At 39.5% G+C, this 25,634-nt stretch overlaps 6 protein-coding genes across 6 annotated transcripts; 4 read left to right on the forward strand and 2 right to left on the reverse strand.

Annotated features, from left to right (window-relative positions):
* Positions 1–294: 294 nt before the first annotated feature.
* On the forward strand, positions 295–7,557 carry LOC6562601 (fasciclin-2). The gene is made up of 7 exons (XM_032736609.2): positions 295–636; positions 3,525–3,764; positions 3,913–4,029; positions 4,445–4,576; positions 4,659–4,811; positions 6,422–6,910; positions 6,998–7,557. Exons 1-7 carry the CDS (start codon positions 588–590, stop codon positions 7,192–7,194), a joined length of 1,377 nt encoding a protein of 458 aa, XP_032592500.1. The 5' UTR covers positions 295–587; the 3' UTR covers positions 7,195–7,557.
* A 4,256-nt stretch (positions 7,558–11,813) lies between these two features.
* Positions 11,814–12,516, reverse strand: LOC6570226 (NPC intracellular cholesterol transporter 2 homolog a). The gene has a single exon (XM_001996442.2). The coding sequence runs from the start codon at positions 12,361–12,363 to the stop codon at positions 11,911–11,913; it is 453 nt and encodes a 150-aa protein (XP_001996478.1). The 5' UTR covers positions 12,364–12,516; the 3' UTR covers positions 11,814–11,910.
* Positions 12,517–12,558: 42 nt separating this feature from the next.
* Positions 12,559–16,325, forward strand: LOC6570225 (aspartate aminotransferase, mitochondrial). The gene is made up of 6 exons (XM_001996441.3): positions 12,559–12,565; positions 12,753–12,833; positions 12,945–13,015; positions 14,723–14,882; positions 14,944–15,294; positions 15,345–16,325. The coding sequence occupies exons 2-6, from the start codon at positions 12,771–12,773 to the stop codon at positions 16,038–16,040; spliced, it is 1,341 nt and encodes a 446-aa protein (XP_001996477.2). The 5' UTR covers positions 12,559–12,565; positions 12,753–12,770; the 3' UTR covers positions 16,041–16,325.
* On the reverse strand, positions 16,319–18,832 carry LOC6570224 (uncharacterized protein KIAA2013 homolog). Its single transcript, XM_001996440.3, has 5 exons — positions 18,547–18,832; positions 18,007–18,484; positions 16,995–17,948; positions 16,811–16,935; positions 16,319–16,750 (listed from the first exon to the last, which is right to left on the reverse strand). Exons 1-5 carry the CDS (start codon positions 18,731–18,733, stop codon positions 16,563–16,565), a joined length of 1,932 nt encoding a protein of 643 aa, XP_001996476.1. The 5' UTR covers positions 18,734–18,832; the 3' UTR covers positions 16,319–16,562.
* A 277-nt stretch (positions 18,833–19,109) lies between these two features.
* Positions 19,110–20,010, forward strand: LOC6561713 (histidine triad nucleotide-binding protein 3). Its single transcript, XM_001987855.3, has 3 exons — positions 19,110–19,463; positions 19,535–19,728; positions 19,788–20,010. The coding sequence occupies exons 1-3, from the start codon at positions 19,139–19,141 to the stop codon at positions 19,830–19,832; spliced, it is 564 nt and encodes a 187-aa protein (XP_001987891.2). The 5' UTR covers positions 19,110–19,138; the 3' UTR covers positions 19,833–20,010.
* Positions 20,011–20,313: 303 nt separating this feature from the next.
* Positions 20,314–25,577, forward strand: LOC6561536 (mucin-17). The gene is made up of 5 exons (XM_001987854.3): positions 20,314–20,498; positions 20,633–20,807; positions 20,868–21,132; positions 21,841–24,178; positions 24,240–25,577. Exons 1-5 carry the CDS (start codon positions 20,438–20,440, stop codon positions 24,527–24,529), a joined length of 3,129 nt encoding a protein of 1,042 aa, XP_001987890.2. The 5' UTR covers positions 20,314–20,437; the 3' UTR covers positions 24,530–25,577.
* Positions 25,578–25,634: the final 57 nt, after the last annotated feature.

Here is a 25,634-nt window from a genome sequence, read left to right on the forward strand (position 1 = left end):
TCAATTTTGGCGCTCGCTTGCAATGGATCACGAATCGCGAAATGCGCCAAGGACATCATTATCGTCATCGATGGCAACTGAATCGCGGCCATTAAAAATAGTTTTTGCGAGTGTCTAAAGACAAAAGGCACTAAGCAAAAAAAAAAAAAATCATTTGTGCTGAGGCTAAGGATATGTTGCCGGAAATGTCATCTCAAATGTGTACAACTTCTCGGCCAAGTGTTAGTGTCTAACAAGAAAAAAGCCAAAAAAGAATTACAAAAAAAAGCGAAAAAGAAAACGAGAACTTGGCAAAAAAAAATATTATTATGATGATGGTGGCATCGTCTGTGTTATTGCCTTGGCGATGATGTCATGCCGCTGTGTCCACCAAAGTGAAAGTGCCGTTGTTTCTGTGGCCGTTGCTGTTGCTGTTGCTGTCAGGCTCGTTCCGTCTCCTGACGGCACATGAGTAATCATTTTGGGCCACTCTCTTGCCTACTCGAGAAATACTTACAGCCAGCGCAAGTCTAACCTCGAACGGATTACAAATCACAAACAACTCGTCGACAGAAACCACACACGACACACTCACACACAAACCTATAATGGATATTTTCATTTTATTTTATTGCCTGCTGCAATTGGCAAGAAATTGTAAGTACTAAAGAATATATATATAATACATATTAAAAGCTCAATTTTGCAAAACAAGAATGAAAGAAGTTTTGTTAATTTTTATGACTGGCATTTCAATTAGCCGAAAGGATACAAGTGCCAAATTATGGTAGCCTGGTCCCAAAAGTGTTCATTGTTTAACGGTCGTTTGACACAGGTGGCAAAAAGTGGGTGTGTCAATTATATATGTTTCATTACATTTTAATCACAAAATTTAAAAATTTAAGTTTGCCCCAAATTTTTACTAAATCATTCGTCGAAAATTTTAGTCAACCAACAACCAGATTAGTTAAGATATGGCGTGAGCCTTACTATGGACCAAATCTTTAATTCATGCCACATCTATAAATATTTGTGGATGCAGTTACAGTAAAACCAAAGGAAAAAACCCGTATATGTAGTAGTCGAACGCGCATCTCTGTTTGGATATGCAAAACGTATATTTTTGTTTGGGAATGTGTACAAAAGAATGTGGGGCAATTCAGGATTTAATTCAAACCGCAACCAAGTTGAATATGCTAGAAAAAACCACTTTGAATTTGCCGTTCTCAATCCATCTGTCAATCCGGTTACTTATTTTTTAAATAACACAACATTATTTACAATAATTTAGCGTAATAATGCATAAATTCTTCTAATTCTAATATTCGCAAATATAGGACAACAATAAACATATTGGAGCTAATTTGAATTCAATTAAAATAGACACACGTCTGTCATTTCCAGTTTAATTTAAATTTGATATCGTGAGCCAAACATTATTTGTGGTTTAGCAATGAGCCTTAAATAACAAAATATTGTTCCATCATTTGGCAATACATTGTTTGGCTTTTGTTAATAAGAGTCTGGCCCAAGAGATACCGCGTAGCCAGCCAGGCCTAAAGCACTCAACGCATATTCCCACTGAATTCAGTCTATTTGCATATCAATTTATGCAAATCTATACACACACACCTAACACACACACACACACACACACGCACACACCCACACACACACACTCCCACACCATCTTAATTCGCTCTAAGATGCTGTCTTTGAGCAAAAAAATCATTTCTTCTTATCGTTGACTATTGTATATAGTTTATTGAATGGCTTCTGCAGAGAAAATACTACAGAAGAATAATAAAATCTGAATTTGATATTAATAGAAAAACAATTAAGAGCACTCTAGTCGAGGGAGTAAGTCTCCATATATTTTCTTCTGTATTTTCTTGGGAAAATATTTTAATTTTAATTTTGTGTCCCATTCCCAACCATCTGATAATTTCTAATCTGTCTTTAATGTATTTATATTAAATAATTCATATTATAATTTCTAATCCCTTAAAATATTTTATTTGTAAGCCCAATCTTTAAGGCTTCATATTAAATAATATACATTATAATTTTTAATCTCTCCAAATTCGTAATTTCAACTCTAAACTTTGTATATTAACCACAAGAAAACTATAACCTGCCAAGTCTAAGGATCCAGTTAATCATATTTTTTCTTAATGACAATATTCTCGTATAGTATAGTTGGTATATATAGTAAAATGTTATCTATATTCCAGTAAATTAATTGTAATTGTTAATTAAAAACAAGGATTTACAAAATAGGTGCCTCAGTCTCTGAGATCGACAGACGTCTAGATTAGTTCGTCTATTTGAACTGTTGACAAATATAAATACCTTATAAAAATGGAGATGATATCCTCTGAATATTGCATAATGCTGCTCATCAATTTCAAATGGATACATGTTATTCAATGTAATATTAGAAATGTCACAGCTTGTGTCTTCAGCATCATGCATGCATATCCAATTATGCAAATGTTAAGTTGGTGCCACATTTGACTTCAAGTATTCCTTTCTTTCAAATGAAACGTATTGAATTTCATCAAATTTGTAGCATATGCAAATAATTTACTCTTCACGTTTTTTACTGGGGTTAACGATTGCCACAGTCAAATTGGTTTCTATTCCAGTTTAGGTTGGGAAATGGTGAAATTATATGATTTTTTCACATTCTTATCTACATTTTAAGTTCAATTATCTATTATATTAATTGTCACAACCCATTTAAAATATGAAGATTCTGAATGAAGAATAGACAGAAGCATTTAGCTTAAATACATTTTCCTCTTTATTATATCCGGAACCTATTTATTTAAAATTGAAAGGAAGGTTTGATGTGGAAACGTGTGGAAAGTAGCAGGCAGACGAAAGCATCAACCAACCCAATGAAGTATATGTATATATACATATATATATATATAGAGATCAGCATCAATATCAGAGTCGATATAGTCGATGTATATGTGCGGAAACCCGTCTGTCTATTTGTATAATCAAGCCGATCTCAGAGACTTGAAATTTGAAATACAACCAGCATTTTCACTGTCTGCATAAAACCTCAACTTGTTTTATATGATATTAAGTCTAATTCGCTTCCAAAAAGTATAAACTTGTATATGTAACCATACCCTATTTATTTTATAGTGGGTTGGATTGTATAAGTTCTTGTAATATATTGCACTAATATCAGAAAGACTATTATAAATATTTACTGGGAGACTGTACTGGGTACAGGGTATCTGCTAGTTGAAGCTTTGACCTGATAATCACCTATAAATATGGAATAAATCATATTTATACATTGATTTTAAGAATTGTAAGTAAGCCAAAATTTAATGAGCGGAAATTATTTTATGCAGCCAATTGAAAAATATAATTTTTGTTGGCCATAATTTATAATTTCATTTGATGTGCACAAAATAAATAAGTTACGTAATGGGCCATAGTGCTTCTGCCAGCCAAAAATTTTAGCGAGGCAATAAAGAGCGTTGGTGGACTTCATTTTTTATGACCTTGCATTTTTACAGCAGCTGCAGTTCTTGCAGTTGGGCAGCCAGAGAGCTACTCCACCGGGGGAGTGGGCGACATCCTGTCGCAGTCCCTACTCACGCTAACGCCATCGACGCCATCAATAACGCATTTTGTAAATGACTCCTTCATCATCTTCTGTAAAACAGTACAAAAGGATGCTGACACCAAATGGCGTGATCCCAGGGGCCTGGCCCGTGAGAATACCAAAGGACGCGTTCACATCGAAAAGAAGACGGGTAAGTGAAAGTGCCGATGTGTGAAAGACTTCCCCTGCAATCTCAGACAGCTCATAAATGCCACGAGGAGTCAAGCTGCTGAATATCGAACATCCAACATCCAAATCCATATCACATCAATTTCCTTCCACTTGCAACTTTTACTTAGGTTCACTTGCTCTGGTTTTTGAACACATCTCGTTGGAGGATAAGGGTAACTGGACCTGCGAAGTCGATTCGGCTGCAGTGCGAGAGGCTAAAAGGTCCTTTGAGCTGCTTGTAAATCGTAAGTTGACAAGTTTGACTAAGAAAAATGACTGAGTGATGGTTTCCATAAAGATAACTTCAGCAACAATCAATCAATATTATCCTATTGTATATTTAGACAATGAATGTGTTATCCATTATCCGATCAAGCAGTTTGTTATACATACACTCGGAAAAAAATCGCACTGAATGTTTAGGTATATGTGAATTCTGAAAAAACCAGGAATTAAGAAAATAAATACGATAGTTCTTAGAGAGACACATCCTGCCAGTATAGAAATATATTCTGCGATGATTTTAATTTAAATTCAGTCCGATTTTTCTTCGAAATGAATGCTATGATTTGTGTGCATGATGCATGGTAATAGAAGATAATACACTACATGAAATACTTGTGATTCCTGATATTCTATATTAACTCCACTGGCAAACAGAGAAAATCTCATTTGGCAAGACGGAGCAGGTGCAATCGGTGCGCGAGGGACGCGATGCGATGGTCAATTGCTTTGTGAAGGGTCAGCCCATGCCGGAAGTCTCTTGGATGCTAAATGGCGAACACATAAACAGTTAGTAGCACTCAATACACAAACACACACACATACACCACACTACTGCCACATACTCATGCCACCTCCTCTCCCCTTTTAGCTGTGAACTCGACGAAACACAGACGGCTGTCGGATGGACTGTTCATCAGGAATGTGACTCAATCAGATGCCGGCGAGTATACATGTCGTGCCATGCGAATAACACCCACTTTTTCGGATTCCGATCAAATAACGATACTCCTACGGATACAACGTAAGTGGCAAAATAAAGAAAAGACTTTGACTGCATGTGAAAACTCCTCTCCAGCTCTGCATGTGTTGTCAACGATTCCCACTCAATGCCTTTTTCTTTTTACTTTATTTGGAAAAGTATTCAAGTATTCTATTTATATCTGGCTGTTGTTCCATCACACACAATTGTATACACTTCCAGTTTTTGATATTTGTCAAATTTTTGGCAAACCCATTAAATGTATTTAAGCACGCTTCGGTGGCTTTAATGAGTTTCTCCCACGCTCGAAGTGCGCCATGGAAATGTTGAGTAGCTATGGCATTAATGGAATTTAATTATAACCCATCATATTTTGCCAATAAGCCCCTGAGCATATGCAATTAATCGAAGATATCCAATTATTGACAAGTGCTTACAGCTTATCGCTCAAAAGATGTCCAAATTGTAATTAAAATTGTTTGCCCAACTATTTTTGCCTAATTCCAAATATGGCCTTCTTACATAAGGAACCTCTCAATTACTTAAACCGTTGTACTAGCAGGCGGATTAAGGATGATGGCCAATGGGCCAAGAACGGCGTCATGAGTAAACCATCAATCATATGCATTGCTGTCTAAATTTAACTAACGACTACCGACTACCGACCATCGGAGAAACTTAACCGCTTACCACCCTGCCCTGGCATCCTGGCATCCTGGCATCCGCTTTTCATAGTCCGGATTGACCCTCAGCTGGGTATGCTTGAAGCCTACCCTCTGAAAGGCAAATAGCAGTCAATGGAATGCCAAACTAATTTGTTGCCCAGTTGAAATGCTGAAATGTTGCAATGCTGTTGAAATATATAGATGGATATATATGTATGTTTGCCTTTCCTGAGCAATAAACATCATTGAGTCCCACTGAGGACGTTTGCAAGGACAACGGCAAAATGCTAAAATGTGTCATCAGCTTACGCTTGAATGGAGCCGTTCGCTGGTTGTGCTTTGGGCCACGCTTAAATACTGGATGCAAGCTGAACAAATTCTAACTGATGTCCCGTGAGCAGCTTCAGTTGACAAACTGCATACGAGGTTTAACTGTGCCCCAAGTTGCCTCTGATGTGTGCACTGTGAAAATATATGCATTTCCTCTAGTATTGATAAAATTACACTTTAAAAACAAAAATCTATTTTTTTTTAGTAATGTTTTCTTAATTTTTGTAAATGGTTCAACTAAAAGTAGAAACCAATTAATTAATATTGTTTGAATATGGCATTATTTATGCTCTTCAGAATTACTTTCTTAAATATTATTAAATTTCTGCAAATAAATTACTAAAAAATAATCATAAATCATAAAATATAATGAATTTCAAAATGTTTACTATATTTTTGATAAGAATTAACCAAGAAGTAACGTTTTATATTTTTTATTATATTATTCATTTGTTCAATAATACTTTCTTATACTTAGAAGCATTTTAGTCATTTTTAAAAACCTCCTTTCTTTAATACTAAGAATTGAACAAATTGCTCCCGTGGCATATTTTTCGATGAGTGTAGTCAAACACAACCAGCTGAACTATTATGCAGGCTTAGGAGCAAATTCAACCCAATATTCCGCTCAAACACATCCCTTGACCATCGTTGCAGACAAACCTCACTGGTTCTACAATGAAACTCTCCCGCTTCAGTACGCCTATGTGGGCGGCTCCGTCAATCTTAGTTGCGATGCGATGGGAGAGCCGCCACCATCATTTACATGGTTGCACAATGGCAAAGGCATTGTCGGTTTCAATCATCGCGTCTTCATGGCCGACTATGGGGCAACGTTGCAGCTGCACATTCGCAATGCCACCCAGTTTGGAGACTACAAATGCAAGGTGGCTAATCCGCTGGGCATGCTCGAGCGTGTTATTAAGCTGCGCGTGGGGGCAAAGCCAATTGGACCAACCCGTTTCCAGCTTAAGCGTCTCTATTCGGATGCCTTCGAGCTGGACCTGCGTACGCCTCGAATGTTCAACGTTTCCGATGAGATGCAAATCTTTGGCTATCGTGTTGCATACATGAGCGACACCGATTTCAAGTACAGTGCTGGAAACTGGAGTCATGCCAAGCAGCGCGACTTTTCCTTCCATCGTGGTAAGTCTTCGTAGTCGAGCTCACTCGACTCGACACTCTTATTTCTGTTATTTATTGTAATTGACAAAAATATATCTCCGTTTGCAGGACATCGTTTCATTATACCGCATCTGGAGGGTAATACGACCTATTTGATGCGGGCTGCATCTCGCAACTTGGCTGGACTTAGCGAGTGGAGTAACGTGAAGATATTTGCCACTGCTGGCTGCCCAAGTTGGAAGCCGCATTCGTGGTGCTTCCACATCCTGATGCCGATCATTGGACTCGCTTTCATTTGGCGTTAGGTTCTCAGAGTCAACTCTAGCCTTAGTTAGCTTTATATTTTTAATATTATTGTTGCTATTTGTGTGTACCTTGTTTTTATGTATATCTTCTGTGATAGAGGTTTTTGTGCAATTTACTTATCCAAATATGGAAAATGCTTAACTAAGTTCACCCATTGCCAATTACGCTGCCAACATTCTGTGTTTCGTAATCATCTAGTTTGGTTTCTTTTTGAAAAGCGACGTTTGAAGACAAACCAATGGTATAAATACATATTATATATAAGTACATATTCATTGTCAACTCTACATTATACTAGTTGAATGTAATTAAATCTTGACTCTACATCAATGTTGTTCATGCAAAATAAATTAATTTATAGATGTAAGATGTACGCATAAAAAAAAGACAGGAAAAGAAAAATAAACTCACTTTGATGAATTTTACAAAAGTCCAAATTAATGAAACAAAATAAAGCCTTTTAGATGGAAGGTATAAAGAGCATATGTGTAATGAAAGGAATAAATAGCATAGCGAATAAACAATAAATGTGCATTCATATAAGCTTAATTTAAATGAATGGAAAATAAAATGCAAATAAATATAGCTGATAAGCCGAGTGTATGAATAATATGGAAATAAAAAACAGTTGAATGTGAGAAGTCATCGTTTTCATTTTTTAATTGGTTTGCTTTACATTTCCAGATGCCTTGTCCAAGCCCTGAACTGGCTTTCAACTTGTTTGAATTAAATAGATTCAGATTCGATGACGCAGGTTGGTTAAAATTGTATCATTGCCAATTAAACAGGTCAGAGCAGAAATAAGTGCGTACAAAAGCTATTCACCAATTTCCAGTGTTCGTTTTCAAGATGAGCGGTTAAGCGTCGATAAAGCTGATTACTTGGCTCGATGATAATTGAAAAGAAAACGCTTTTGTACATATCATCTGATCCACAGCAACTTAAGAGGATTTCGTAATTATAAAAGTCAACGTTATGTTCCCGTGGAGCACATCCATTCCATCCGAGCAGTAAGCATCTGGCACTGCAAACAGGGCACAATGCATCTACGTGGCCATCTTCCATTATTCACGATTACCACATGTGCATCTCATTCTCCTGTGCACACTTTATGCTGCCGTTAATCCTTTTTATTGATAATACCCACACACACGCACACACGCACACACACACGCACTCACGCACGATATTTGTTGGCACTTTTGACCACGTTCGTTGGACAGCCAAATGGAAAAAAAACAGCGTAAAAAAATATTATTACTCGGCCATCGAGCTGCATGCAATGGCGGATTGTGTGCATGGCCAACTCATATCACTTTGGCCAACTCATATCACTGGCCGCCGTTAACGTTAAAGTTTATTTTAATTAAAATTTACAAGTAATATTTAATAAGTCAGTCAGAATGAAATCAGGACACATGTGCCATGGGCTTCAGCCGTCAGTCAATGCATTTATGTTGATGAACACCAAAAAAGAACAAGTATCTCAATTGCATGATTTTAATTTTAAGCCGATCGAAAGTCGCTTATTATCACAAAAGATACAAAGTATCTGAATCACTGAATCACTACAAGCAGAAGCTCTCGAGTAGAATGATCCCGCATTGCCGAACGCATTCTGTATGTAATTGAAACATGATCCAATGTCTGATTATATATTTCTTATATGTATTGCTTTCTTATCTGTTCTACTATCTCTGTTAATAATTGCGTTGTCGAAGCTACAGTTATTCGTAATGTGCTTCTTTTATCGGTTACGTAATGTTGTGGAAAATAAAAAATAAGGACATGAAAAAGCATTCGGTAACGCATACTTTCTGCATTGATTTGTAGCAGCGAGGCTTATGCAAATGGGTTGTGATATGGATTCGAAGCTTAACTGGCTACAAAGTATATCCATAATAGGGTATTTAGGTTCTGTCAAAAAAATATTGCAAAATATTGTGTAAACATTGTGAAGCTCATCATAGGAAAAATCATTAATTAAACTGCAAGTCATCGCATCGACAAACCATTCATCTGCCAATTTGGCGACTTTGATGATTGGTTTCATAAATGCGCAATAACTTATTTATGAGACGCAAAACCAATAAGCCCAACCACAGAAATTGCAAATTGATTGCGGCTTTCCTCTTTGCAAGATGAGTCCTTTGAGTGCTCATATGTATAAATATCATAAATTGTGACTTTTGTTTGATTCTTGTGTCAACGCAAGTCAGGCCCAAAAATATACATATTTAGCTAAATGTATACAAGCAAAGATAATTAATTATTAATTAACAGACGGATACTTTGCGAGAATGAAAGCACTTCCGTGAGTAAAAAGTAAAGTAAATACTTTATTTTTCCACCATTGCCAATTTTTAAGCACTGAATTTAATAAATTGGCTTGTAGAGTACTTGTTGAGAGGCGTAAGAAAAAAGTCGTCATCCGTCAAAGTCAGCCTGAATTTTGCTGCTACATTCAGCTGTCTTTTCAGTCTCCCCATTTCCCCCGCATTTCCTTTTGTTTAACCCGGCTCACAAAACTTTTGTACCTTGACGACTTTTTAAGTGCCAAAATGTGGAGCAGAAGGAATATGTAAAACACATTGAAAAGTGTTATGAAGAGCGAACGAAAGCGAATCTCCTGCAAATATGAAATATGCCAAATTCAGCACGTGTTTTTGTGGGGTTGAAAGGGCATTAAATATGTCAGTGGGTCTGAGAGTCATTCATTGAAAAGTATTACATTTTTATAAATGGAAGGAAATGCTGCTGCTGCTTTTGTCATAAGTAAAAGAGCTATTCAAGGGCATACCCAGCGTATCCTCTTGAGGTACTATTGTGAAAAACTTTACTTTGCTTTAACTCTATCCAATAAGTCAATCAGTCAGCTACAAGAAAACCAAATATTATAAAATTATAATTAATCGATTTTTAATCATGTACATTTTGCACCCGGTGCTTTGTACAACACTTTGGCATCATTTGCTCTCATAGGCAAATAAGGCCACATTAAGAATTGAAATGTAATTTGTTATAATTACACCGTGATACCAGCTGTTTGGACCAGAACACCAGAATGTCAAACATATTAAGAGTAATGTATCCTCATTTGATTAATTTTAATAAAATTACATTACATTACATGTACATGCAGTCGTGCAACCCAATCAGATAATCCGCAGAATATGGTCACGGTGGTAATGGTAACGTTATCCTTTTCACATATTTTTTTAAAAGCCATTCATAATTGTCAGCGTCAGCCTGTAGTTGGTGTGCCTGATACCAGGAAAAAAAAACTCCACGGGGTAATTTAATTAAGGTAAATATGTCGTATTTTTCAGCCTTTGAAATTAAATGATTTGATATAAAAAACACTATTTAAATTCCTGCTAAGCGTCCGTTCATGCTGCTATTCATGCAATAAACAAAATAGAGAAAGCCCAAAGAGAAGTAAATAGAAGAATATATAAAATTCTCTTTGATGGTTTTTTTTTTGCTCTACGAAAGCTATAAAGCAAAACAAGTGTCGGTTGAGACAGATAGCGATCGCGAAGGCGTTCCCCCGCAAACCGAATAGCGGAATTTCAAACCAAAGAGTGAAACATTATCTCTGTATTTTATTCATATCGCTTTTGTGGAAGATTTGCCATTGTGTGGGAACTGATTCTCTTATAAATATGAACATGACGCCAGCGTCAGTGTCAGACTGACTGTTCCCGTTGATATCTGCCCGCATTTATGTACATGTTCTATGTCAGTGTGTATGGGGTATGTAGGGACTGATGAGCTTTCCACGTACTCTTCTTTATTTCTAATTGAATAATTACGTGAAAGTGATTTACAATTTTCATGAATCTTTTCATATTGGTCTACAAAACTCAAGTGATTTCAAATATTGTCAAAATATAAAATTTTACAAATTAAAATGCAGAATCGATATGTTTAACTACTAAATGAAAGATTTCTAAAAACAACATCTAACATCTATAATCGCACGATTCTTATTAAATCACTGTAAAATATTTAATTTTTTGCATACATATTGCATTTTACATACATACAAATGTATGTATGAACATGTGATAAGGAACTGATCGAAAGCAGACGTGATATAACGGTATATAATTTTGTTTACTGTTTACCGTTGTGTATCACTATATACATAGCACATACATGTACATACATTTGCCGCTTGATTTTGCACAACTTTGCGACTATTCTTATCAGAGCATTCGTGACATCACAAGTAAATATGTATTTTGCTAAAATCGCTTAGTCAGCGCATCGGCTGCGTAGTCTGTATACACAAAGAAGGTTATCAATAATCTGCTTGACTGATAAAGCAATTCTTGTGGCGCAAAAAAATATTAAAAATATTGCTTGATCAACGATTTATAGTTATAAGAGAAATGGAATCTGATTGCTTAAACATTTTTACAGCTATTATTGGAACATGAGCAAGTTGTGACGCTGTAAACTAAGATTGGTCGGTTTCTTTTCCATTTCATCTTTTTTCATCACTCATTTGCATAAAGCGGAAAAAGCAATAAAGTGCAAACAAGGCGAATCATTGATAATGATAGCAGGCCTACAAATATAGCACGCCCTCGGCAAGCCATACATAGTCATATAAGTTAATTTTTTTCTCTTTATTTTAAATTAGATTACAATAAGAGTAGATTCATGCAAATTTAACAGTTTCAAGAGAACGTTCCAACAATCATCGCTTATTGTATCTTGGCGGGTATTTCAACACAGACAATATCCACACTGTTCTGGTCCTGCAGTTCCCATTTGACGAGCACCGAGACTTTTGGATAGCTCTTCAGCACGGGTAGCCTGGCCGTATATCGATACGTCTCATTCTTTTCCAACGGACATTTCAAGCCGCTGTTGACGCACGCATCGGGATTGCTCAGGGGAAAGGGCATCTCGATGCCCAACACCTTGCCATGTACCACCGTCTTGACGACTGAGGCCACTTCGGCCAGAGCGAAATCTATCGATATTGAGACATTCGTATTTCTTTGGAGAACACACTCCGTTTTTGTTGTATCACAGCCTTCGATCGTGATTTGCGTGAATTTTCCAGTTTTTGAGCCGCAGTCGTGAAATTCAAGTGCTGCTCCAAGCTGCAGTGCCAAGAGCAGCGACACGATAAGCACGCACAGTTTAAACATGAGTCTAATTTCGCTTAATTAAATTACAAGTACAGACGTTAATTAACTTAACGTACTTGACTCATATATTTCCTTCTCTGCGAGGGCTTAGCAACAACTGAATTAAGAAAAGCAAGGCGACACAAGCAAGCCACATCAGCTGCGCGCCTCACGCACGAAATGAGCTTTGTATCGATAAGCATATCGATATCGGAGAGTCTCTGTAAATGTAACAGACATGAGCTTTCAAAAATAATATATTAATTGATAAAGTTGACATTTGTTGCATATATAAAAATTGATAAAGTTGACATTTGTAATTCGTAAAATCTTCTAAATTACACAATAAATTTCTATTGATATTTTTTTAATTCTAATAAATTGTTTACAGTTTACATTTACTTTAACAGTTCGCTGATGTCGGCTCGATGTATTGCTTAATTTCCCATCACTATCAGAAAGCTTCTTCTACGGATTCCAGTTGGCCTCTGGTTAGATTTACTTTAGCCGCAGTAGTCGCAGCATTTTGGCGGCACTTAAAACAGTTTTCGCTTTATTGATTAAATATTATTTACATCAGTACTAATTAAAAAATGTCGCAGATTTGTCAACGAAGCTTGGTGGCAGCAAACCGAATTGCAATCAGCTCACCGGCTGCTGTTCTCCGCTGCAAGTAAGTCTTGATGTTTGTTGCACTCAATTGTGTTGTACTTGCTTAATGTAACACGTTGCAAGGCAGTGTCATTTGCCAAGGTCATTGCAAATGCCGGTTTATTTGTTCTTTACAACTGTATGCGTGTGTGTGTATGTGTATGTGTTTATAATGCATGCATTTGTGTCTCATACTGGATAATTTGATATATTTGTTTTTCCTATAAATGGCAGACTTTTTTCCATTATGTCAGCCTGTTATGCATGAGCTACAATGAAAAATGATTCGTATGATTTTGTATACCATGTACTTGTTTACTACATATAGCATCTATATACATATGTTATATTCATACGAATAGATGCAAATCTTTTAAGATTGCAATATCCTCTGCGACTTTTTAATCTCATATGCGATAAGGAATTAGCACAAAAACATGTATATGCTCGTTTATGTATCTGGTGCGCATTTTTGTACATATGTATATATGTATGTATATATACAAACATATGTTTATGTATTTTTCCAGTGGAATGCATGCTTTTTTGTCTTAATATTGTGTCATTTTTTACAGGGGTAAAATAAATTTGGCACAATTGAAAGTGAAACATATTATGACGCAAAAATTATATACTATTGTGAAATATATGTATACATATTTTATTCAATTTTAACTTATATTTCTCATAAATTCAGTTTGAATTGCTATCATACACTCGACCCTGACTTGATATCATATCACAAATCTGTTTCCTTTGAGTTTGATTGAATTTCATATGGTGAAAATTCTTAAGTAATTTCCGTTGGAAAAAAACCTGGTAGTTAATTAACGAAAAATATATGTATATAATGAGAACCAGCTTAGTTCGAAGTCCGAGATATTAATTTATTTTTGTATGCGTTAGTTATATGGTTTACGCCTATCTCGATCCCAGATTTAAATAATATGCAGACACATTTATCTTTATAAAAAAAAAGATAGAGAAAAATTGAGTATTAAAGAAGGCAATCAACCTCTTATCTTCAGTCGCGATTGGCTGTTGTCCGTCTCATTGAACTGAATTAAATGCATCGAGGTTTGTTTACAGCAGATTGCGATAAGCGATACGCGATCTATTTACGAGCATCAAACCCCTGCTGAGACAACTCGTCAGTATTCGAGTGTGAAAAGTTTGACTTTTACCTGTACTTGACTTTCAGACTAATGCATTCCAAAGTATCAAATGGAATTCTTAACTAATCTAGTTATTGAAGTGATTACCGAAAAGAAAATTAGCTACTTCTTAGATAAGTTCCGAAAACAATCGTCTACGAAAATGAAGAGTGACAAAAAAGTAAACTCAGGGCAATAAAGTCAAAACATAATCACAAGACGTTGTAAAGATAGTTTTTTGCATTCAAAGGCTATAATGAGATGGTTTAATTGCGGGACAACAAATTGTAAAGTTTTTTTTAGAGAAAATCGCTGCCAATCTAGTCAGTCTGATTGATTGAGATTGCGGCTTATATTCGAGGAGCAATGATGAAGAAAAATCTCAACAAATGTGGAAGAACCTTCGTGGACTTAAATACAGTTTAATCCAAATAATAATTCCATCTATACTCTGAATTTAAGTTATTTCTCAATATACAATGTATGTATATGTTTGAGATGATGTTTGAGGATTATTTTCAGAAAATTCGCATGGCATCAAAGCAGGTACTGACTTTGCCTTATTTTATTTTCAGATCCACATGGTTCTCCGAGGTACAAATGGGTCCACCGGATGCCATTCTGGGTGTTACCGAGGCCTTCAAGAAGGATCAAAATCCGAAGAAGATCAACCTTGGAGCCGGTGCCTATCGTGACGACAACACCAAACCCTTTGTGTTGCCCAGTGTGCATGAGGTGAGTGATTCCCATCTTATTATCACTTAAAGATTATCCACTAAACTGTTCTTTCTTTCAGGCTGAGAAACGTATAGTGAATCGTGGTATGGATAAGGAGTATGCAACCATTATTGGTGTGCCAGAGTTCTACAACAAGGCAATCGAATTGGCTCTGGGTGCCGAATCGAAGCGACTGCAGGCGAAGCACAATTGTACCACACAGGCGATCAGTGGCACTGGAGCATTGCGCATTGGCGCTGCTTTTTTGAGCAAGTTCTGGAAGGGTAATCGCGAGATTTACCTGCCCAACCCGTCGTGGGGCAATCATGTGCCCGTTTTCGAGCATGCTGGCCTGCCGGTGAAGCGTCATCGCTACTATAATCCAAAGAATTGCAATCTGGACTTCAATGGCATGGTCGAGGATCTGAAGGTAAGCTAAGCAATCCCAAAGAGAATGTATTCTAATTGTGACGTACGCAGAAAATCCCTGAAACATCTGTGGTGCTGTTGCATGCCTGCGCCCACAATCCAACTGGTGTGGATCCCACTGCCGAGCAGTGGCGTGAGCTTTCTCAGGTATTCAAGCAGCGAAAGCTGTATCCGTTCTTCGATATGGCTTATCAGGGCTTTGCCACTGGAAACGTTGACGGTGATGCTCAGGCGGTGCGCATCTTTGAGGCCGATGGTCATGATTTCTGTTTGGCGCAAAGTTTCGCCAAAAATATGGGTCTATATGGGGAGCGCGCGGGCGCCTTCTCCGTAATCTGTGCCGATGAGCAGGAGGCGGCACGCTGCTTATCACAGATAAAGATTCTCATTCGTGCCCTCTACTCGAATCCACCAATTCATGGAGCGCGCATCGCTTCCGAGATTCTTAATAGTGCCGATTTGCGCAGCCAGTGGCTGAAGGATGTGAAATTGATGGCCGATCGCATTATTGATGTGCGCTCCAAGCTCAAGGCAAATCTGGAGAAACTAGGCTCCACGCACAACTGGGAGCACATTGTTAATCAGATCGGCATGTTTTGCTTCACGGGCCTGACACCGGAGCAGGTCGATAGCCTGATCAAGAATCACAGCGTTTACCTGACCAAAGATGGTCGCATTTCCATGGCTGGTGTGACCAGCAAGAATGTTGAGTACCTGGCTGAGAGCATGCACAAGGTGACAAAATAAATCCAGCTGGTAGTGGATGGACATGGTTAGAAACCACTTAGCGACACCTGATCTACAATTATTTTTGATAACATTCAATGACAATACAAAATTGTATTTGCTCCTGAATCACACTCTCTCTGTACATACACGCTATAGATCTGCCTTGAAAAAAATAAAGCATTTTTAATGATACATATTGAAAAATAGAAAATACATAATATGTGTGATGTCTTCAATACACTTAGCATATCAATAATTGCCCAATAAAATATATAAATAAATGTGCGCATAGTACATCAGTTATGTGAATTTCCCTTTATTCTAACTAATATAAATAGAAAGACAATTCTTAATTCTACAGCCCAAATAGTTAGTCCGTGTTTTTTTTATGAATTTTCGATATCCATATCTCTGATATTTATTCTTACAAACTCAGCATTTGGTTTAAAGTTGATTTCAGCTAGCTTCTTCTGTCTGTCTGTCCAATTGGATTATACTTATGTAATTTGTTGTCTTTGTATGTATTATATAGAACTAGAATCACGGTTTGTTATAACGATATCTTAACTTATCGTTTGGCTCACAGTACTCCTTGATAATGAGCTTGCACAGGAATATATGGAATACTACGATTATTGCACACACTGACACCCAGAAAAGGGCGGGCAATCCGCCCAGTTGATGGCCATGCTTATGGAGGGCAATCACATGCTGCTCGTGCGCCGGAGCTGCAATTTTCAATTTATGATTAAGATGCAATTTATGAAAATAAGAAGATAGCAGCTTACCCTCGACTACTTCCTTGACGTGTATGGCATGATGAATTTCCTCCATGTGTTGTTTATCCTCGGTTATATATAATATTGCAGTAAGTGGTTCAGTCAATTTCACAGGGAAGTCTCGGCGGCTTTGACTACAGCAAAGAGATGCAGATAAGTTAAGAACTCATATTAGCTTATGGTAGATATTTACGTCAACAGAATTGGTTCGTCCAGACAGCCGCCATCGCAGGCATAGTAACTGCGATCGGAACGATCTAGGGCCACATTGATAACCGCCTTGTTGTCGTCCTTAACAATGATGGTGACATTGACATGTGTCTTGTTGCCGTAGTTGAGGCGTCTGAAGTGAAAGTCGCGATGCAGGAATTTCGGATGCATATTGCATTCCAGATGCTGATTGCTAAAGCGAAAGCTGCCGAAACTGAGTGTCATCGCTTGAATGACACCCGAGGCGCCGGCACGGATCAGATTGTGGCAGCCTTGCTTCTCTAATGTCAGCATCCAGGAGGACACTAGCGAATTGAGTTGAGTCAGCGTAGACATGTCACGCCACAGATTCTCCGCCTGCAGCGTATGATACGAATCATAGCAGCCTTCCGCGTATGTTAAAGCCTTGGCAATGTCCTCACGCATGCCCGCAGTGCCTGAGCCGGAGACGGCGCCCACTTCTTCGAATTCAAAACTGCGCACTTGTGAGAGCACCGCATACATGGTTGCATTGATGCGATCACCATTTAAGCTATTGTCCGCCTTGGAAGTGCTTATCGTAAAACCGGTTGCCCAAAGATCCGTCCACACATTAATGTGCTCCTGCCGATACGAATTGATGCTGTACTGCGAACCGGATCCGGATGCCTTGGCGCTGAGTTTCTGTAGTAACTTTGTCATGGCCTGTATTGAATGCTGTTCAATGGTGTCCGATGTGGCTTTGAACTGAGCCTCCGTCACTGGCTTAGAATACTCGATGACTAGTGGATAGATGATACGCACAGTGCCCCGTTTGCGCAGCTGTACTTTCGGTTCGAGTTGTGGCTTAACTATACTAATTACAATCAATTTACTGGGATCATCAGCCGACGGCTGAACCGTGCCCGTAATAACTTCCAGGCCATTATAAGTGAACATGCCTATCTGTGCTTCATCGCTGTAATTGAACATAGTTAAACTGTGTGCGAGATCTCTGTGAGGAATTGGGCACTTACCTGAGCGGAATGCTGCGCGTTGTGAACTTGGGCAGACGATTGCGTGGCAATATAAGATCAATGCTCTCAACCACGTTGCGTGTATTAGTGATTTGCAATTCTTGCATCAGCACATTGGGCTGTGTGCGATGGGCGTACATTGTGTACGACACAAAGTAGCCGGCAAAGCATTGAAACCGATGCACCATTCCCGTCAGATACTCCACAACGGTGGCCTCCTTCTCACCAGCCGTTGCACCCGGTTGTGACACGGATAGCACTGGCTGGAAACGTATGAGTAGCTGCATCGCCCGGCCATGTTTGATATTCAGGGCAGCGTCGGCGGCCACCTCCAGGCCAATATAACCGTTGCCCACGTAGGGCGTGTAATCCCGCTCACCCGGCAGCAGCGGCGACACGTGACGAATATTCGCGTCATACTCGTAGTTTTGCAAAATGTAGGGCGTTAGACGGTCGTCCATGCACATGCTGTGCGGATCTATTAATGTAATTTGGTTAGAAAGCGAGTTGTGGCATGGTAAAGAAGTTGGATAACGTTACCTTTCTGCTCTGTTGGGTTTAAAAATAAATAACGAAAGATTGGTGGCAGCATATAGAACACAATGCACACGCACAACAAAAGCAGAAACAAACGCCGGTATGACGTTAGGGTGCCTTCGGCTAAACGCTTTAGTCTTCGCACAACATCCACTGTCTCGAATTTGTTTTTGGCTGATCGGAAGAACATATTGATTGCGATTTAACCATTTAATTTGCATTTGAATACACTTTTAGAATTTATAGTGCTTGGCCGTAAGCTGTGGCCAAACACTGAAATATCTAACTCCCATTAAATATCGATATATCGATACACCTTTAGACAATAATTTACACAAACTATTATCCACTACCAACGGTTTTTATTCAACTTAAAAAAAATGGCATTATATCTTGGCTATATAATTTCGGAGTTAAATTTATGGCGAATATATGTTCTTATTTGATAACTGGGCTATTTAACCCGTATAAGCAATGCCATTATTATGGGTTATCGTCGACCTTTTTGAATTATCGATCGATAAATTTATGTTTCATTGATATCCCAAAGATCACCTCTAGATTACAGACTTGTTATTGTTAATTGTGAGGAAACATGTCCAACAACACATCCAATTCGTGCTCTAAAAAGTACATGAAAAAGAGATATCTCTTTTTGTTTCCGCTGTTTGGTTTGCTGTTGATTTTAATTGTTAAATACTCGACTGAAACTGGAAACGAACTTGATGCTCAGTCGCTATCCGAATGTTTATTTTGTAAGATTGCCAAGGGCACGTTCTCAACCACAAAACTCGAATTTGAAGACGAGGAATTCGTAATTTTTAAGGATAAAAACCCAGCTGCTAAGATCCACTATTTGGCTGTTCCCAAACAACATTATGATAGCATTAAGGCTTTGAATAAATCCCACATCGGCCTAAGTAAGTTTGGGTAAGCTTATTAACATATTTAATTTATGTATAATTAATCCATATTTATACCAAATTTACAGTTGAGCGTATGCAGAATGGAATGATCAATTTTCTGAAATCAAAAGATGTGGATTTATCAGTTGCAGTTATCGGTTATCACGTGCCTCCGTTTATCTCACAAAAGCATCTGCATCTACATGGAATATCGCCCGTTTCTGAAATGAGCGTCTCAAATCGGATAAGCTTTTTTATGCCATCGTTTTGGTTCAAGTCGGTAAGCTAGAAATACAAATTCTTAATTTTGCACATAACCTTTATTTTGATTGTGTGTAGAGCCAAGATGTTCTCAGATCCTTACAACGTTCTGACCTTAAGTGATGATTGGAAGATTGATTGGTTTCTCCCCGGAGGCAGAGATGGTTTTTAAACTGACAGATGAACGGATCAAGAATAAACACAAGTGATCTCCTCGTTATACATTCCTTAAAAAAACCTATTCAGAAAGTAATGTTTAAACCAAAACATCCCGTCAGAAACAAAAATAATTACAAATTAATAAGTGCTTTTTATTTAAAAGACCATAGAGGGGAAAGTGAATAAGGTATGTATATAAACAAATAATTACGAACTCATGTAAATAGACAACAAAAAGGTTTTTAGAAATATATGTAACTATGATTAAAATTTAACGTCGTGGCAGTCGCAGGTAAAAATCTTTCATAATGGGTCAAAATAAATTTGGCAATAGTCCAAGCAGTGCTCAAGCGATGCTAATATCGCAGACACATACACAAGATATCGATAGTGTTATCGATTGTTTTGCAGCACTGAAAGCCAGCAGCAGCAGCAGCACCAGCAAACGCTGAGTTTTGGTTTGTTTTAGTTACAAGATTCGCAAAAACGATTTGGGAAATCAGCTCAATTAAGTTGCAACTGAACGGATTGGAGCGCTTCAAACGCAGTGCGTTCAAAACAATCGCAGCATGTGGCCGCAAACGCTGGAAATGTCCCGCGACGAGTGTCGGGGTATGCTGCGTCGACTTGGTAGGTGAAATGCTGCTCCGGCCAGCGCCAGGAGCACACTTTCCTTTTCCATTTTATCTAACTGCAGCCCCATAGCCCATGTGCATCTCCAACTAATGCCAAATGCTCTCCATTTATTTGTATTCTTCGTGCAGAACTCGAATCGTATTCTCATCTCGTAAGCGTTTTTCGCGCCCAAGGCTCGCTCAGCGAACCAAAAGCCAAACTGCTCGAGGAGTTGCGCCAAATGTTTCACATAACCCAGGAGCGTCATCGCGCCGAGGTGCGACGTGCCACCAACGACGAGCAACTCTGCACCATTGCCGAAAAGTATATTTTATATGCAAGGTTATATATATATATGTGTAACTCTATATCCAAAATTTGCAGTGTCTGCGGACCGAACACATGGCAGGAATGGTCACGGGAAGGTCGTCGTCCATATCCCCTTCTGCCTCGCATAAGTCCCCAGACCGCATTGGCGATTGTGGCCAACGATTTGGCGGCGAAAGCCTATGCGGAAAATGCTAAACTTTCTGCGCCGGGCGAAACTGGCGCTAGTTATAGCGATGCTCTATTGGACCAGGCCACCTATTCGCATCTAAGGCATGGCATGAACAAACGACAGGAGCCACATGTGGTCATGGATGAGCCGGTGAGTCTGTCTAGCATTATATAACCAACCTCAGCCCATTTGGTGAACCTGCCCAATATGTCTACATCTACTTTTGTACATACGTGTGTATGTAGTGAAAGTACAGTCTGCGCCTGGGTCGCATGCTCTACTCACTGACTAACTGACTGACGGGGGGCTGAATGCCCCAATGAACAGACCAAGTGAGTTCTTAGTGAGTTCAATTTGTGTTCGAAGGATCTACCTAAACACACATACACACACACATGCATAAATATAAATATTTACAGGCATACAAATTGGGAGTCAAATATTCCAATTGGAATATGCCTGTCGCTTAACAGAGCCAGAGAACAAGCTGTGTGGTGTCCTCTAAGAAATTCCTGTTCCCACGTGGCGCATACTCTGACAATTCTTATTTTATTTTTTGGCAATTAGTGCCAAGTGTCGCTTATTATTTTGTTATGTGTATTTAATTAAATTTGATTGAACTCCGCATCGCAGCAAACAACCAGCGCCAGTTAACAGCATCAGTGTGCTGTTAAGTAACATAACCATACAGTTACAGCTCGATATGCTATGATCCAGTAATCGAAATCGATAAGAATGTTAAAAGTGGGGTGTTAAATTTGACTTAAAAAAAAACGATTTATTAATATTTGTTAATTATGTTGTTGATATTTGATGATTATGTTAAATTACTTTAAATTTTACGATTATCGTTAACAGTTCAAGGTACCCGATTTGCCCAGCGAAATAAAGAAGGCGACCCTGAAGCGAAAAGAGAACGATGCGGGCGACGCGAAACCGAACAAAAGGCGCAGCACACATCATGATAAACAGCACGGTCAGACGCAACAGTTGTCGTCGTCCCAACTAAGTGCTGGTGGCAAGGACGAAGACGGTCAGATGGCGCCGCTTGAACAGCGTCCCAGCGCCCGTACGCTGCAGCAGCGGTATTTCTATCAGCAACAGCAGAAACACAAGCAGCGAATGGCCAGCAAAAAGGGGCCCAGCAATAGATTGGGTGCCAACAGCGGCGTCGCTGGTGTCGGCGCCAACACGAAGCCTGCAAAGAGCGGCAGGCGACGGGCACAGAAACAGCTGCAACAGCAGATGCAACAGAAACAGCAACAACAACAGCAACAAGAACAACATCAGCAACAGTTGCCACATCAGCAACATAAAGTATTATTGCCGTTGGGGCCACCACCGCCAGCAGGAGAATCACCAGCGACAGCACATCCGAATGCCAATCATCTAGTGCAGCCGCACGTGGAATACATACTCGACGAGGCACTCAAATCGGTGGCTGCCACCAAACTGAAGACGATACCCGCTGCACGCGTTGTCTACGGACCGCCCGAGGTGCTCTCGCCAACATCGACGCGTGCGTTCATAAACTCACCCATTGTCTTCAAGGAAAAGTTGTCGCCGACACCGCAAGCAGTTGCCGTACCCGTTTCCGTACCCTTGCCCGTGCTGCAGCAACAGTTGAGCACTCCGGTTAAGAAATACATTGTTGAGGAGCGTCAGTCGATTGTCGTTGGTGGCAGTCAGTCTGTTGCTGCTGCTACAACTGCACCTGCCAATGTGTCAACGGCCAATCTGCCACTGGCACCGCAAATAATAAGCGTGCAACAGATTGCGGCGCCCCCAAAACTGCGTACAACATCAACAGCAAGCGGCAGCGGCACAACCACCACCACCACCATACTGCCAACGGGCACAAAGCTGACGCCCAAGAAAATCAATCTGCTCGACAAACATCAGTTGCCCTCCATGCCCAACACGGCATCGGTGCGCATTCTGCCTATCGAACAGCAGCAGACAGCTCCAATTTCCATCCCAGCGCCATCTATTAGCAATCTCACGAGCAGCAAATCGCCAGCAACGGCGGCAACGGTGCAAAAGTACATTGTGGACGATCGTGTGCCTAGCCAGGGACAGAGCATTACGACGCCGTTGAGCAGCAGCGCCTCTGCTGTGAACATTATTAAGAATATACCGGCCAGCAGTTTGAACAACACGCTGATTACACCACTCAGTAGCGCGACGGTGACGCTGCCAGTAGCGACGCCTCTATTTCGCAAGGCATCTGCGACAACAACAGCAGCAACAACAACAGCAGCAGGAGGTGGATCACTATCGACGCCACAGATACTGGGTAACATAAAGCTGACAAGCGGCAGCGCCATCAAACATGTGCCCAGCAGTGCACTGCGCAACATTAAGATCTGTTCGCCCAATGGAAAGGTGTTCCTGCAGCCCGCCAAGCTGCACGCCGGCAGCATAATACACAAACTGAACACGACGAATGTGGGAGCAGCGGGCAGTGGCGGTGTCACTGTGAGCAGTGCCAATCTGTCGCCGACGGTCAGTGTCACGCCTACATCGCCACAATCGTCGCCGCAGCGAATAACGATACAGAAGATGCAACTGCTGACGTCCACACAAATGATGTCGAGTGCCGGTGGAAGTGTCGTCTCCAGCTCCAGCATTGCGAGTGGCCAAGGTGCCAAGGTCAAACCCACCACGCTGACCCTGAGTTCAACTGGTGTTGGCAAGAATAATTTGGTATTTCTGCCCACGAGCGGAATGCGAGCAGTGACACTGGCCTCCAGCAAGCCCAAGTCTGGCGCTGAGCTGCTTGCAGCCAAGCCCAATGTGCTCGTCATAGGTCCATCCTCGTCCGCCAATGTGGCCAATAATGCACCACAGGCACCGCAGGTTACAACACCAACGTCCATCTTGGGTAAGACGAAGGCGCATCAACTCATCACGGAGGATACACCCATCGATATTATCAACATGCCCATCATTGTGGCCGACAATGGGACAACGGAGACGACGAAGACGACAGTTAAAGCGGCGCCGATGATGGTGCTGAATGCAACCGACTGGGAAATGGAACTGGATCAGGCATCCAAGGCGACAGCCGTTACGACAACAACACCCACAACAACAATTAGTAACGATTCAAAGGGGAAGCAGTCGCTGGATGATGCCATCATGGAGCACATAGTGGAGGAGCTAAAAGATTCCAACACGCAGCTCAAACACCGGAGTAAGTAGCTGTTGAGAGTTATATTTTGGAATTCCACTAAATCTTGTGCGTAATCTTTCAGTAATTGAACTGCACGACGATGCCGATGGTGCCATTGAGTATATGGACATGGAATTGGAGCAGCCCATTGAAATCGAGTGCACCAGCAACATATCGCCAGATTCAATGACCGGTAATGCAACAAGAAGAACAACCACAACAACCACATCGCTCAAGGCAACCATTGTGCCACCTCTGGTGCAGGAGCAGAAGAAACTGGTTGAGGCAACAACAACAACAGCAGCAACAGGAGCAGCAGCAGGAGCAGCAGCAGCAGCAGAATCGACAACGATGAAGGCGACAACGTTTTAGTGTTCATTTCTGTCATTTCGCGATTAGTTTTTGAATTTGACATTTTGGTTGCTCATTGACGGATCGGTTTTAGGAAAGCACAAAAGCAACAAAAACATATACATACACAGACCCGGTTTAATTTAGAATTAGTTATTAGCTTAGTGCCGTGCAACATTATCATTATATTGTATATGTATATGTTCATGAAAATATTTGTGAGAATCACTTGAAGAATATCGATCATGTGCTTTGCCTTTGGCTTTGGCTTTGGCTTAGGCTGTGGCTTGGCTTCAAATTAGATTATCGGACTCGGACCTTGTTTAGCGCAGTTTTTTGTATCGCCCAACAAAATGATATTTTGTTGACATCTCCAAGCTGCCACCATCGAAATACCTTAATATTTGTGTACATTGTAAATATCATTTAGTTAAGCGTTTTAAATCAAACAAAAAAAAGAAGAAAACAGGAGAAAGTCATAAGTGAAAGTGTGTTTTTAATGAGATTATAGTTTTTAGTTATTTCTTACGTATGGCCGCTAAAATTACAATCAATGTAAATATTAAAAACAAAAGAAAAAAGAAAAAAACAAAACAAAAAAAAACCCGTTGAAGAATTTCAATAAATGCTTAGAGTCAGTCATAACAATTCGTATGTAAATTGTACACTGTAAAGAAGAGTAATAGTTGAAATAAGTTACACGGAACAAATTGATAGAGAAGTAAAAATTGTATACACACATCCAGATCAACATCCACATCCAGATCAACATCCACATCCAGATCAACATCCACATCCAAACTTGCGCATAAATATATATATATATACATTTCTAACTACTACTAACTGGCAATTTAGGTGTTAAGTATTTTATGCATCGATTTTGTAAATCTAAATCATCAAGAATGTTGTAATTTTTTAGAGAAGAATTAAGAAGCGCAATCGAAGCGAACCACCAGGAGGTAAACAAAATGTAATGTAAAATACAAAATATTGTTAAACAATGCCTGCAGCTGTAAAACTTTTAACATACAAATTGTAAATGAAATAAATATAAATGTAAACAAAATGACAAATCTATCGAATTAATTTTTACAGCAATTGTCCTCTCTATTTGTTGTTGCAT

This window comes from Drosophila grimshawi, unplaced genomic scaffold (genome assembly GCF_018153295.1).
Source record: "Drosophila grimshawi isolate 15287-2541.00 unplaced genomic scaffold, ASM1815329v1 contig_1377, whole genome shotgun sequence".
Taxonomy (NCBI): domain Eukaryota; kingdom Metazoa; phylum Arthropoda; class Insecta; order Diptera; family Drosophilidae; genus Drosophila; species Drosophila grimshawi.